The sequence below is a fragment of the Molothrus ater genome, chromosome 7 (genome assembly GCF_012460135.2).
Source record: "Molothrus ater isolate BHLD 08-10-18 breed brown headed cowbird chromosome 7, BPBGC_Mater_1.1, whole genome shotgun sequence".
Classification (NCBI taxonomy): Eukaryota; Metazoa; Chordata; class Aves; order Passeriformes; family Icteridae; genus Molothrus; species Molothrus ater.
This window is the reverse complement of record NC_050484.2, coordinates 10,106,085-10,120,783: the sequence shown is the minus strand read 5'-3', so window position 1 is coordinate 10,120,783 and position 14,699 is coordinate 10,106,085. Positions and strand designations below refer to the sequence as shown.

Below are 14,699 nucleotides of genomic sequence, written 5' to 3'. Positions count from 1 at the left end.
TTCATTTCCAGGATTCAGGCCACTCAAAAGAAACTTCACAGAACTCCAGTACACCCACAGTCGAAGCCCAGAGTTCAGTGGGCAGCATTCCAGAAGCAACACAGTCTCCTTCCAACAGTAAAACATCTGCTGAAGCTGCTAACAGTCTTAAGATGCACATTACAGTCCTTAATTTATTCACATGGATTGTGCTGCTCAACTTGCCATCTTTAATTTATTGGTTAAAAAATCTCAGGTAAGTTCTTAAATTGACACAGAGGTGGAAGAAAGTTACAGGAACTTTTGAAGATAATAAAAATTATAAATGTTTGGTTCTTTACATTATTAGTTACCTTACAGTTTTTATTAAAGAGTACTGTAAATTATTACTGTTTTCTCTATCCTGTCTGGTTTGTATTGTGGTGTAAATAGGTGTTAAGTGAATCAGTGATATGTTGAACAAAGTAATGTTTCAGAAGGGATTTAAAATCAGGTTGGGATGCCATATTGTTTTCATGTATATTTTTTGTCATCAGCACATGGATATTATTTGGCAGCTTAGTTTAGAAGTGCTGTGCTTTTTAAACCATTTCTTTGCAGGTACAATGTTAGGCTTGATCCTGATCCCTGGAGATCCACAGCTATTATCCTCGTATGCATCTTGGAAATTCTAATGAATTCAAGTACTTCTGAAGTGAAATCAAGGTACTGTAGCCCAATCTCTAGTTTTGCTTTCCTGTTTCTTTGTGAATTACCATTTGTGTGGTAAAATTTAATTTATGCTGTAATTGTTCAGCCTCTATAGAGATTCATGAACTCATATGGTTAAGTCTAAAAGATGAGCTAAGATTTGTGCAAAAGTGCCTCTAGTTCAGCTAAGAGGAAAAAATCCCCTGTATTTGCCACATGGAAATAAATGAAGTATGTGCTATCTAAGCAATTGGCTGCATAATAACTTCTTGAAAAGTGACTTTTTAACAATTCATTGAATTATTTCAAGTGTCACAGAATCCAAATATGTGGAGCAATTATTGTCAGACAGTTAGAAAGAAAAGGGAATTCTACAGGATTATAGTTATGTTCTTGTAGCTCCCCTTATGGGAGAAGAAATATGTGTTCTCTACTGGATTAAGAAGTTCTGAGAACTTGGTTTTGCTGACAGATTATTTCTTGTTGAGATATGAAATTAGTTAATGCCTCATGAATGACAATAAATAATAACAAATGTCATTTATCCTCTTGACCAGTACCTGTTATCTCAAGTGATCCAAACCATTAAGTCTTCCTATGTTACAGAGAACAAATTTCTAAATTAATATATTTTTAAGGACATTAACCTTTTTGAATAATTTCTCTTGCTTATGCATCAATTTTTATGGCCTATTAGACCTAGTTACTCAGTTTTAAAGATTAACAAAGCCTTGAAATAGAAATTATTTTGCAAAGGAAAATGATATATGGCATTTGCATGTTTTCTGCATATGTGGCTACAAAATGATAATTTTTTTTCTTTCTATTCTTATAGTAAACTCTTGAAGATTGCAGCCAAAGTTCCACTCCCTTTGTCTGTTGCAATGCTGGCCTTTGGACGAATGCATTTATACAGAGTCCCACACTTTGTAACCTTTTCTCTTCTTCTACACGTGCTGTGCTGTTTTGTGTAATGTTCATTCTATATGGGACAATGCACCCTAGAAACTTAACACTGGAGATGGGAAAAATTGCAACACAGAAATGCCTAAATTAATATGATCAGTAGTTTACATTATGTGGGAAAGAGGACAGAACTGTGAATACTTTGCAGAAAATTCATGGTTTTATTCATGTTGCTTAGAAAACTTTTCCTGGTGTTTATTTCGTGTCTCTGAAAATGGAGTGATTTAACTGTGTATAAGCACATGACTCATATCAGTGCAACATCTCAATACTCTGCCTTGTAGACACTTTGGTATTTCACTGTACTGCTTTGTGAAAACTCCTTTTTTACTCACTGTGCCATGCAGTGTCTGTGTTCTGAACTTGCATCTCTTGCAGGTCTAAAGTATGCTGGTTAAAACTCAATACATTTCAAGCACACTGTGACTATCACAAAAACCACACAGCCAAGTATACTTTGAATGATTTTATGTTACATTCAAAAGCTGCCACATTTGTGTCTAGACAAACTAGAATGTACTGCTTATATAGAACTGTTATTTCTATCAAATCATTTGTTCAATCAGTGTGAGTTGAACATTTGTGAGATTATTGCAAGTCTTACACATTTTACTTTTCGTGAGAGTGAGAAGACAACAGTATTCTATGTAGCTTTCTATTCAGGAAGGATACCAGCAGATTCATAAACAATTTGCTGTAATGTTGTTTTAAAACATTGTCAGTTTTCTCTGGAATTTTGAAATTAATCCTTAGACTTTGTCCATATGTAGAAGCTAGCAAATGTTGAGATATGCTGTGAGTTACCAGTTCATTTGCTGCACTCTTTCTAAGTAGACAAGGCAGGCTTTTTTCCTGTTGTAAACAGAGAACCAACCATCTCCTAATAAATGCCAGTGCATAAAATGAATATGGAATAGTTACAACCCTGCAAACTCCTGTCCAGCCATACAGTGCTAACTTCTGCATGTGGGCAAACTCAGTAATAGTGGGAAATACTGACCATAATTATTAGCTCTGTATAAATTTTATCTTAGTGCCTAGATGCTACAGTGACTGCCATTTATAATAAAGCCTACAATAGCTATGTGTAAGGAATTCTGTCCCCTGGGCATGTGTTCTGCCAACAGAAGAAATCTCAGCAGTCCTTAGTTTTAAATGATGTATTGATTCTGTGTAGAGATGAGCTTACTACTTGCTTCTGTGTTAGCTGTCTCTGCTGTGTCTGAGATACCTGTTCCCTTCATCTGGAAACACCAAACCAGCTCAATCATCTTATAGGAATACCAAGAGGAAATCTGCTGCTCACAGTCAATCAAGAATACTCTTGATCCAGTCAGCCTGACCCATTAATTCCATCATATCTTAATAATCTTGCCTAAGTGCCTCAGTTATTTCTAATGTGTTGTTAGGGTCAATTCCTTTGAGCTGGTGGAAAGACTCAATTCACACAGTGACTTTCCAAAATGAAGGACAAATGTGAAGAAAGCCACGTGTGTTTTGTTTGCTTATATCCATATCAGCAGTTCAAGTTATTAGTAAGTCATTACAAGTGCTGTAACTGAGTAAGGGTATTGTAGTTAGCCAAACCACTGTCACTGTTATCAGTAATCTATGTGCTGGTATTCTAGTCTTAACCTTTTCAAAAAGAAGGTTAGAATATATATATATAGTGTTTGTAAATCAGAAAAGTTATTTGAATAGATTATATCTTGATATTTTCTAATCAAATGTATGCTACAGTATATGTATATAAGATAGTTTGTGTGATTTAATATACTTGTAGCTAAATGCACCAGTTGGTTTCACTAGAAATTGCTGTTCAGACAGAAGAACAGAGTTCTTGTACTTGCAAATGGCTGTGAATGAAAGATGGTGGCAGAACTGCACAGGGCTGGTAAAGGGCTGTGAAATGTGCAGGGTCTGATTTCTGTGGAAAAGATAGTTTTCCTTGACTTTCATGGTCCATTTGGCTTACTACTATTTTACTTCTGATTTTGTTTTGCCACCTTAACAGGCTCTTTCTGCATGAATCCATTTGTCGGAACTGTTGGAAATGAAACAGACTTGACATTTGGTATCTTTAATAGCTTTCAAAGTATGCCATAAAGTGAAACCTACTGAATTACAGCAGCATAGGATAACAACTTTTTTTTTTTTTATGCAACTTTTCATTTAATGATTTTTTTTTTAGCTGGAGTTCTATTGATGATTATTAGAACTCTTCATAAAGTAGGTTCTGGTATCTTGTGTATTCTCCTGCCTGATTTTCAAGCTGGAGGTAGGATAGGTATAATCCTGAGTCTGAGATCCCAGATGACAAGAGTTTTTCACATCTCCCTCAACACTCCCTTTTCTCAGAGATGGTTTACCTTTACTGGGGAAAAGAGGGGAAGTCTTGCTCCTATTTTGAATTTAAATGCCTTGTGTGCCATTTAATAGATTTAAACTGTTGGCAGGGATGTGTGTCTGGATTGTGCAGTGATCATGGACTGGACAACTTCAGCTCTTTGGCGGATCAGGAGTTTAATCCCAATTAGATTAGCCATACAATCAATGGATGGTAATAGGATTAGAACGAGTCTTACAATTCATCCCATTCTGAGAGAGGATGAATTCTCCTACTTGTCATTCTGAAAAGGACTAGATTTTGTAACAGTCTGAGGTTGTTTTTCGGGTAAAATACAATGATTGCTTGTTGTTACTTTTGGACAAGAAGCTTCTGTTAGGTGAATCTGTAGTTCTGCCACTGTTCAATTATCATTGCAGCAGAAACATAGAATAACCCAATATATATATATATATATACACACACACTGTTAATTGCATATATAAGGAGATGCAAATATTACTGAAATATCCTTTATTATGAGTGGGCTGCATTTATAGAACAGCTTTTGGCAAATACATTATAATGTCTCTTACTACATTTAATTACATTAAAATTCCACTTTGTTCTTCACATTTTAGATTATCTAGACCATGTGGGAGGAGACCAAGGCACAAACTGTAAGGGTTTAGACCTCAGGATGCATTCAAAATAAAAACTATTTATGTGGATCTAATATGATTTTCTTATAAGCTATCTGAGACAGAATGAGGAAACAGGGTAAGAACTTAAAATACTAAATGCCACTAACTTTTGGTACAGCAGAGTCTTTCTTTGACAGGGAGAGATTTAATGAGAAGCTTTGGTGGTAGCTTCATACCCTGAAATTACTCTGGAAGTATATAATCTTTTCTGCTTGATGTCATCAAACATGTTCCTCACAGTCTCATCATGCTGCAATGACACGTGTAGCTAACACTTCTTAGAAATTCTCTGTGTCTGATAAGGAAAAACTCACATCTTCATTGGAATTACCAAATGCACCTTGGAACTGAGTGAATTAACGTTGTCCAAAGCTAATCTTCTAAGTTGTGATTTAAAAGTTGCAGTGAGTCACATTTCAGCATCCTGTTGAAAGAGGATTGGTTTGGGGGTTTTGGGGGGAGATTTCTTTGTATGTTTTATTTCCAAGAAACCTGCAGTAAATGGAATATAAGTTAGTATTATTTCTGACATTTAGAGTTCTGCCCTGATTTTGGTTTTTTCATGAAGCAAATCATTCCTTAGTATTAATTTGCTATGTTTCAAAACAAATAGATGACAAATGACAAAACTGTGAGCAGTGCAGTACTAATACATTGTAGAAGGCATAGAGACTGCTGGTATGTCTAAGTGAATTTTTCATTTATAACCTAATTGACTAACTTTAAAGTCAGTGATTAACAAAATAAAATGTATTGACATTTAACCTCAAAACCATTGCACATGTCAGTGTTTGATACATCTCATTTTCCGTATGTTTGCCAGTAACAAGTGATAAACTCAGTTGATGTTCTTCTGAAATCTGATAAATCTGATCCATCTGAGCACAGAATAAAGTCTGTTATGTAGTCATTAATAAATGTAAACATTTGAGAAACTTCCATTTGAATCAAGTTATTTCAATACAGGGTTGAGTGTGTTTAGGCTTTCATTGTATTTATACTGAGATAAAACCAGCCATTTACTGACCTTTAATACTCTGAGCTATGAAAATGTTTTTGGAAGTGGTTGTAGAGTCTGTACAGAATTGTGCTGCTGTTCTAAATCACTAAGCTACTAGAAATTGTTGGTTGTAAAGTAGACTGAATTCTTGATGCTTATTTTCCATTTAGTGTTTTAATGGTGAATGTTTCTCAGTTAATTTACAGCTTTGACTTTTTGCATGTCTTTTTATGTTTCTGGGATATAATCAGGCTAGCTTTTGTAAGCATTTAGCACTGTAAAATATAAAATTTTCATCACTGTTCCTTTAGGGGAGACATACTTTTGTCACCAAAGCTACATACTGCTGTTGTATAGCCTCCAGGAAATGTGTGACAATGAAGGACAAGTCAAAACTAGTCCATTTTTTATTTTAAAGTACAATTTTTACCTTTTTTTTAGAGCCAGAACTTTGAACTAAAATATTAGAATCCGTAAAGTCTTAAAAAATTTGAAAACGTTTTGCAAAGACTATACTTTCTGATGTATATTTTTATTTATGGGTGAATGTGTGCAAAGCTTTTAATCAGCTCATCTATCCTCAAACTCAAGTAAAAAGTATACACTTTGTCTTATTAATAGACACTGCTGCTTTTAAAAATGAATTTTAAGCATTTAGAGAGAAAATTCATAGCTCTTACTTAAGCAAATCTGCCCAGCCCTCAATTTTTCAGGTGTCTAAGCACATAACTGCCTCAAATATGTGCTTATTGCCTTGTAGGATGAAAACCTGAACTGTGATATTTTGCATTTATTTTCTTAAGATGTAAGGTTTCTTTCTGCATTTTAATGTAGACACATTTTGCTATTCACGCTGCCATAAACAAACCTTGTAAGCATTGTCTCCCTACAGTTATTGGCAGCTTGTGCTCTGGCTTCTGTAGGAACGTATGGTGTCAGAGCTGAGTTTGTCTCTAAAAACCAGGAGTGCTGAACATGATAATATTTGTTCTTTGTGGCACATCACAAGATGTGGGTCCTCCTTCCCCATGCAGCTCTCTCTGGTTTGCAGCGTCCCTGGCCTGTAGTGCCCAGCAGGAGTGCCCAGAGCAGTGGAACTGGGACTCACCTGGCAGGACGTGCAGCAGCTGTGTCCTGTAGACTCCTTCTGTTTGTTGAAATATCAGCCAAGACTGTTTTCCCCCTCCAACTTAAATAATTCAGGGTATATCTAAGTATCAAATGTGCAAGTGTGTTGATGTTTATTTTTACAAAAGGCTAAGTGCACTATTTTAGGATCAGTTCAGGCTTCAGTATTTTCCACCCACTTCAGTCTGAGTTTGGAAACAGGATTTGAGACTGCAGCACCTGACAGCTGGAATACTTTACAGAATCTACAGGTAGTAGGCAGGACACATATGATTAGAGTGCCAGGCCAAAACTGAAATGTGAAATTCCTCACTGTGACTTTAAACTTGTAGCTTTCTAGAGAGAGAAAAAATACATATATACTGTGCCTTAAACCAGTAAATGAATACACTCCAACTGTAGCCTGTGGACTTCCATAGCCTTATATTTGATTTTTGAAGTTGACCAAAAATATTTGTGTGGATCATACTGAAACTTGATTTGGGGAAAATGCTTAAAAAAGTTATTTTGACCCCATTTTACACTTAGAGAAATGAAGATTTATGACAAGTACAGCATATTTTTTATTTGTATCACACCAACCAAAGTCAGAAGGCTTTAGCTGACCTGAATTTTTCAAGCCTTTCTGTTGTGACCAAAAGAAAAACAAGGAAGGACAACTGGTTGCAGATATCTGTCTTAGCTTTGAAGTCTGTGTGTCAAATTATTTTTAAACATTTTGCTATTTGGTCCTCAATTAAAAAAAAAATCTCAATTTTAGTTTAAGCAAAATACTGTATTTAAGCCATTAAATAGCAAAATCTTCACCAGTGTAAGAAAACTAGACAGGGGCGGGGTTGGTTGTTTGTGTTAAGGCTCCAGAAGTTTTGAATACTAAATTTTACTTTTTAGGGAAAATATTCACATGTAAATCCCTGAAAGCTCATATGTAGATACCTTTTTTTGGAGAAAAAAAATTGCACTTTTTTTATCCTAACTCATTAAAGAAAACTAGAAATACTTAAGATCTTAAAATCTTGTTTTAATATAGTAGAAGGATTTCTTACATATATTTTTAAATAAAAAGAGCTCAGGAAAAGCCACTGCTGGCTTTTCTTATTTGTCTCTAGAGGATTCTCTGTGTGTTTTGAACAAATTCTGATTTCCCTCCCCCTCCCATATAGCACTGAACCTTGGAAAGTGATGCCATCTCAGAGGTTATGGCTGTACTGGAGGTATTTAGACATGCACACAAAGAACTGCCTGCCAGCTGCTCACAGAGCAATACACAGCAATGTTAGAAAACATTCCTTTCACTGAGCTCCTGCTTCCCTCTGGCTGCCACAGTGCTGCTGCTGCTGCTGCTGAGCACAACATGGAACAGACCATCTTGGTGTCTTCCCTGCTGCCTAAACTCATTCCAGTCACCTCACTTCTTACTTTGTGGTGATGTTTCAGCACTCCTGGCCTTTGGTGATTTTCTAGCCACTGGAATATTCTAGTACTGAGAAGGAAGAAGTACCTTTAAGGCCTTCATGTATGATGATGACTCGAGAGAAACCGTGTAACTTGATTCCCCACTGACCTTTTAATTGTTTTTTTCAAGCACAAAGAATAATGTTGGCCAAAATACCTTGTTTGGGTGATTAGTGGGGAGGGAAGGATTTGTTGGTTGTAAAAGGACTTAAAACTTTGAAGAAAACACGTAATTTTGGGGAAAATCTTACCACTTCTCAAAGCAATCTGTCTTAGAAGTTTTTAACTCTGCCTCTGTGTTCAGTTATTATGTAGCTACCACAAATGTGATGTTGTACATGAACTCACTCTTAATATTTACAGATTTTTAGAGATGTTGACAGGGTCTTATCTATAAATGTTTGAATAATGCTATAGCAAATTATTGTGCTTATAAAAATGTTTATAAATAAGTTCTTACAGATCATGTCATGTATCCTAAACTTTGGCAAAGTCCTTGTCTTGTGAGATGCTGAGAAAACCTTGGAGAAGAGGTATTTTCAGATGATGTTGTAATTGCTGAAAGATGACATCTCACAGCCTTTAAAAACTGCATTTAGATACTTTTTTGTTGTAGTTGAGGGCAACTTGATTGGGAGCTGCTCTGGGATGTTCCTGTTTTGTTTCCTGATTTCCCTGGCTGCAGTGTGTACTTCAATTTGGTTTTTGTCTTTTTTTTTACCTAAGTGTGCATGACTTTCTGTATAGCAAATGTCCTGCTAAAGAAACACTTCTGTATATTTTTGTATGGTATTCCAACGTGCTTGCATTGGTACAAATGGTTGTAAATCCCAAAAAGTGCCACTTGCCAGTGCTGCTCTGTGTTACCTGTATGCTGTTGTGCAAACACGCTGAGTGTTGTGAGCCGTGTTTGCCTTTAGTCTTGCCTCAGGTACTCATGTGGAGCAGTTTGGTGCTTTTCCTTCTGACTTGTAATACTTGGGATTCTAAGCAGAAAATAAAAGTAGTGAACAAAAAGCCTTGTGGTTGGAGCAGTGCTTTAACAGGTGCTTCTTTCACACCTCAAGTACAGTGCAATAAAGATAGTTGGATAGACAGGGTGAAGCTTGGCTCAGTGTCTTAACTCCAACACCTCAGGCTGCATGGCCAGGAAATGCAATAAAATTCAATGTGTTTCCTGAACAATACACTTTATACAGAGCATCAAATGTATAAAACTTGTTCTCAGCTAAACTAGTATATTTTAAATTTGTACATTTCAGAGGTGAATTGTGTGGAACTGAGCAAGCAATGCTATCAGCATTTTCATCTTCACAGCAGTTTAATTCAAACATACATGAACATTACTTCCTGTGTCAGAAAGTAAGGTTATGTAATTAGTATAGACACTTTGAAAATATTTAATTTATTGAAGATGTTTATCAAGAAAACCTGATGCTTAAATTTGGGTGCATTAAAAAGGCAGCCCCCTGACATCTGGCTTTGATAGCATTTGTTAAACTTAGCTACTGTCCTCAAAAATGAGGTTGCAATTTTATTCAGTCAGTGTAAGTATACTAATAGTATTTTAATATGAATGTGTTCTGCTTATATTTGACTTTCCCTGAAGGAAGGAATTGAATTTACTAAAAAAAGACCAACCCACACATTACAATGAGCTATAGGTCTAAACAGACTTTTAGCTCCAACAGTTTCTCAGAGCTTTAGCTCAGGAAGCAACAAGTGTGTATGGATTTTCTTTTTCAGACAGCTGACAGAGAATATATGCTAATTGAATCTCTTGTATATCTGCATGCTTCATCAGTCACCCACATTGCCTGAGTTCTTCCAGTAACAAAGCTTGTTTCATATTTGCAGATGACTTCAATATGTTTTATTAGCTGAATACACTGCATATCCCCAGTTCTTTGTAAAGAAATCAATGGAATAAATTAATTGAGGGGGAGAAAAGAGGTAGAAGAAAACTGCCAGCTCTTCTGGCTTTTTTCCCCCTCCTCTTTCCAAAGATAAGGAACTAAAATCTAATCCCAAACTGTAAATCTTGCCTTTTCCCCTTCCTGTCATTTTCTCTACAGGAGCATATTTCTATTTCTAGCTGAAATAAGTATCTACCTAGAATATCAACAAAGACAGTTCCTTTATGCTGGGACCTTTTTTGTGGTTTTCTGGTGCTACTGTTCTGTTCTTGATGAGTCCAATGTCTGGAAGTTGAGCGTTATGAAACATAATTGATGGGGCTTAATGAATTTTCTTCTTTTTTTTGTGTATGATTTTTTTAAAACTTTAAATATGCAGAATAATAAACAAGCTGGATAAGTTGTCTTGAATTTTTATATATTACTGTAGTCACAAAAATAAGCTGCTGTTTTAGCAGAAGGGAATAAGAGGAGAAACAAGTGCTAACTGTGGAGTTATCAAGTGTCATCCCCTTGGCCAGTGCATATCCTGGGGATATCTGGGTTTCTTTGTCATCTTTGGGAATGGAAGACTTCGTGCTTGGGATCAGCTTGAAAATAACACTGCTAGGATTTTGTTTACTGTGTTGCTAGTGATGTTTGGATATCCAAAACTTCACCTTCCTGGAAGGCTGGTGGCAGGTTTTTATTTTGCTTTCAAAAGTTAAACCAAAGAAAAATGTAAAGCTTCTAGTCAGACACAAACATCTACACTCGGGAGTAAGGTGATGGTCAAATATTTTTAATTTTAACATGTCTATTTAGGGACATATTTTATGTGATGCTAAATCATGTATCATCTACATAGCGGAGAGAAGAGTGCAGTGAAATAATAAAAAATATGAGCAGCTTTGATATGCAGAATGCTATGCACTAAGGCCAAGGTAAATTAGCAGAGTCCTCCTTGCAGCCTTTGTCTTAGTTTCTAGTGTGACAGGAGAATATTAACTGCTGATAAAATCAGGGCAGGAAAACAATGCTTCCACTAAAATGTTATGATTTTGGATATTGAAGCAGACCTTACTTTTCCCTCTCTTTTTCTAGCATCAAGAGAGTGATCCAGATCTCATTTACTTGAAAACCATTAGTCACCATTCTAGAGAGACAGCTAATTACTTTTAACAAAAAATAATATTTTGATAAAGCTGTGCCATTTCTCCTGGGAATTGTTTTAAACTTCCTGTATGCCTACAACCAATTTCTGCAATACAGCTTGGGAGGAATTTGTACTGCACTGTTCAATAGCAACAGGTCTGAAGAGTACCAAGGATGAAATTCTCAAGGGTCTTTATGTCATGGTTGGAAATGGAATCATTACTGTATTTTTGAGCTCCTGCTAACGTCACTGACACCCACCTACAGTCTACTAGAAATATAAGTGCAGAGATCAGGTTGTTCACAGATTACAAGGAGACCAACCAAGAAGGGGCAAGCCAAAGCCAAATTCCCTGGTAAGTTCTATTTTAAAGAATGTGAGAGGGAGAATTCCTTTTCTCCTCCTGAGTCAAGTTGTGAAATGGATCTCTAGTATGTTAGACCAGGCTGTATTAAATACCGTTGCACTTGTTATTATATGTAGTAAAATGTAATGCAGTTTTATAAAACTGAGCTCTCTGGATCCTGGGTCATATTTTTGCATTCTCCTTGGAGCATACTAGCCTGGTGCTGTACTAGCCACTGAAAATGGCTTTGTGTAATAAAGGTAAACTTACAAATGTAATATTTTGTGTTGAGTGTTCTACCGGTCCATCAGAGGAGAGTCCAGTGTCTAGAAATAGCTTTGGTATGGGAAATGCTTGTTTAGAATAATTTGTTCTTCCAAGGACCTTAGTACTATGAAAAAAAAAAGAGTTGCTAGCACATGGATGTAATCTGCAGTGGGCAGATTTTCTTGGATTCACATGCTTTGTGTGTTCCCAGTGACAGCTGTATAGGATTTAAGGAGTATGTCTGTTTATCCCTCTTACAGGCAGTCTGTTCATCTCCAGCATGTGGAAAGGGCTGCTCCTGGGTCTGTATGTAGTATTGGCTGTCAGAGGACTGGCAAAGGGTGCTCCTTCCCAACCAGAAGATAAATGGAAGCCTCTTGATAACCCCAGAAACAGAGACCTGGTAAGGAAATGTTTCAAGAAAGAGAGCTGAGGTTCTGTGTGGTTTTTTTTGTTTTCCATTAAGAGACTCCTTATTGTCTAAATTTAAAGGCAAGAGGGGCCCATTTGATGTAATATTAGGAGCTGTGCACTTTGTATGGTCAATAACCATTTCTCAGTCAAGATGTACCCCTTAACTGAAGAGACATTCTCAGAGCACAGTAGTGCTCAAAATGTGCTTATATCTCCATCCAGCAGCTTTCGTTTTTAAAAAATTATTTTTATTATACAGCCACTTGTTTTGTGAAACAGAAGAGGAATGATTACTGTGTTTCTTTCAGATGTGTACTCTGATTGCATCTTATTTGTACTCTGAAGTACAAATAAGTTTGCATCTGACAGCTACGAAAACACCACTCAGAGAACATTTGCACAATCTTAAAAAGAATTTGTGAAGGAAAAGAATTGGTTTCCTTTGATATTTCCTCAGTGTTTTAAAAAGCTTTAATTTCTCCTTGGAAGTGATTACTGGGGAACAGTTCAAATCAATTGCCCATTGTTGCTGACTCCTACTGAAATGTTTACAGAGGTGTCCAGTTTGCTGTCAGCAGGGGCTTGGCTGTGCCTGTTTTCCAAGGGGTGCAGTTATCTCACAGCCCCCGTGGTTCAGTGGGGAGCATAAATGAGCAGGACACAGTTGCTGCTCTTCTGACTTCACATAGATGCACAAGGCATGGATGGAGGGAGTGGGCATGTCTGAATTAGGTTGCCTACACTGTATCAGGTTATTATCAGAATTGAGGATTTCATCCCACAGAGGAATAAACATTCAATCTAATTTGTGTCAGTAGAAATAATTAATCTCCATGGGTCATGCTCTGTTTATTCTCACATCCACGATCTGCTCAGTTTTTCAGAACACTCCAGGCTTACTTCTCAGGCAGGGGTCTGGATCTCAGGAAGTTCCCAGCCACTTTCACTGTGAACAATGAAGGACCAAGGCTCTACTCAGATCCTATTGCTTCTGCATTTGCAGATTATGAAGAAAAGAAAAAATCCTTTCAGAACTATTTCAAAGGCTGAAAGATTCCGCTGATGAAGGTAAAAGAGGGTGCCTTGTCCTCTGATGTCACGTGTAACCAAGAAAGAGTCTGACTGAAGTATAAAGCAACTTCTTTCTCAGAAGGAATTAAAAATGTACTACCTTAACCCTTGCCTGAAGTGGGGTTTAAAATTCTTGAGGCAGAGATTTATGAGGTCATTACTACTTAGATAAAATAACACATGGTGCTTGTGCAGACCTCTATAGACCCTGATTTATTTTGTTTTCTCTTTTTTCTGCCCGCCTTCATATGGAGTAGAATTCTGCAAATGTACAGATACTAGGGGATGCAGGTTTTGTGTAAGGAATTGAAAAGAGTAAGATTACAAATTGAGATTAGTGGTTTTGTGTGATGTATGTAGATTAAGAAAATTAATTTAGCATAAGTTATTGCACTAACAAAGCATACATTCTCTTTTACATTCACAGTAAGTATTGTTTTCTTCTGGTTTACAAATAGCTGAGAATTTCAACAAGATTTAAATCAAAGCATTTTGGTGATTTACTCAGTATCTTAAAGTGCTTAAGTTGTAATCAATATTCAGCTTAGGATTTCCAGCTCTGTCCTGTTCTTGGACTGTTTAACACCTTGTCTGTTTATAATAAAAATTAAAGCTTTATTCTTATTATCATGAACCATAATAAAGACTGCACTCAAATTTTAATACTAAATTCTCTTTTTGCTGAGTTGCTATGTAATGAAAAATTACACAACACCAAAGAATTTATATTTTGTGCATGGAAAAACAAAAAGAAAAGGGAATTCAGAATGGATGCTGTACTACAAATCACAGCAGCAGTGAGAAAATGACTGGTGGAAACTTTGTCCTGCATAATTCAGGATGGTTGTGGTAGTTCTTTTCAGTGTTCAGAACTGTTTTGTGGGAACAGAGGTTCAGCCAGTGGTTTTTTGTCTTGGTTTGGATCACACCTTGGTTGCGTATGGATATTTCTGTATTAGTCTCATGTATTTGTATTTTTTTTGTCTTTTTTAGGCATTAACTTCAGAAGTCCATGCCAAGTGGAAACCTTCACAGCAAAATTTTACTGCTTTGACTTTTTAACTGTTACCTGACAATTCCAAAGTTTCTTCACTGTCCCGTTCCTGCCAGTGGAATCTGGTGTCCTGGTGCAATGAGCATTATTCTGTCTGTTGACAAATGTGTGCTACTGCAGTCTGTGAGCAGAATTGTGCTTAAGTGTGAATAAATGGGGAGTGCAACAGCGTGCATTTAACCAGTGCCACGTGTCTTTGTTCAAAGCTGGGAAATAAACGTTCCCTTTCGGTTTATTAGAAGGAGACG

The 14,699-nt window shown here is 36.5% G+C and overlaps 2 protein-coding genes across 3 annotated transcripts in view; both read left to right on the top strand.

Moving 5' to 3' along the window:
• The window catches only part of PGAP1 (post-GPI attachment to proteins inositol deacylase 1), a 28,852-nt gene extending 25,425 nt beyond the window's left edge, over nucleotides 1-3,427 (top strand). Inside the window, exons 25-27 of the mRNA XM_036387248.2 lie at nucleotides 12-235; nucleotides 580-684; nucleotides 1,505-3,427. Coding sequence (XP_036243141.1) covers nucleotides 12-235; nucleotides 580-684; nucleotides 1,505-1,643 — 468 coding nt within the window. The 3' untranslated portion in view covers nucleotides 1,644-3,427. The remainder of the gene's footprint in view (nucleotides 1-11; nucleotides 236-579; nucleotides 685-1,504) is intronic.
• Nucleotides 3,428-3,806: 379 nt separating this feature from the next.
• On the top strand, nucleotides 3,807-14,631 carry C7H2orf66 (chromosome 7 C2orf66 homolog). Of its 2 annotated transcripts, XM_054515389.1 has the most exons (4): nucleotides 3,807-11,654; nucleotides 12,173-12,315; nucleotides 13,203-13,394; nucleotides 14,391-14,631. In XM_054515389.1, the coding sequence occupies exons 2-3, from the start codon at nucleotides 12,193-12,195 to the stop codon at nucleotides 13,374-13,376; spliced, it is 297 nt and encodes a 98-aa protein (XP_054371364.1). In that variant the 5' UTR covers nucleotides 3,807-11,654; nucleotides 12,173-12,192; the 3' UTR covers nucleotides 13,377-13,394; nucleotides 14,391-14,631. The 2 variants fall into 2 exon arrangements, with proteins under 2 accessions (XP_054371364.1, XP_054371363.1); XM_054515388.1 differs by having other exon boundaries at nucleotides 3,807-12,315.
• Nucleotides 14,632-14,699: the final 68 nt, after the last annotated feature.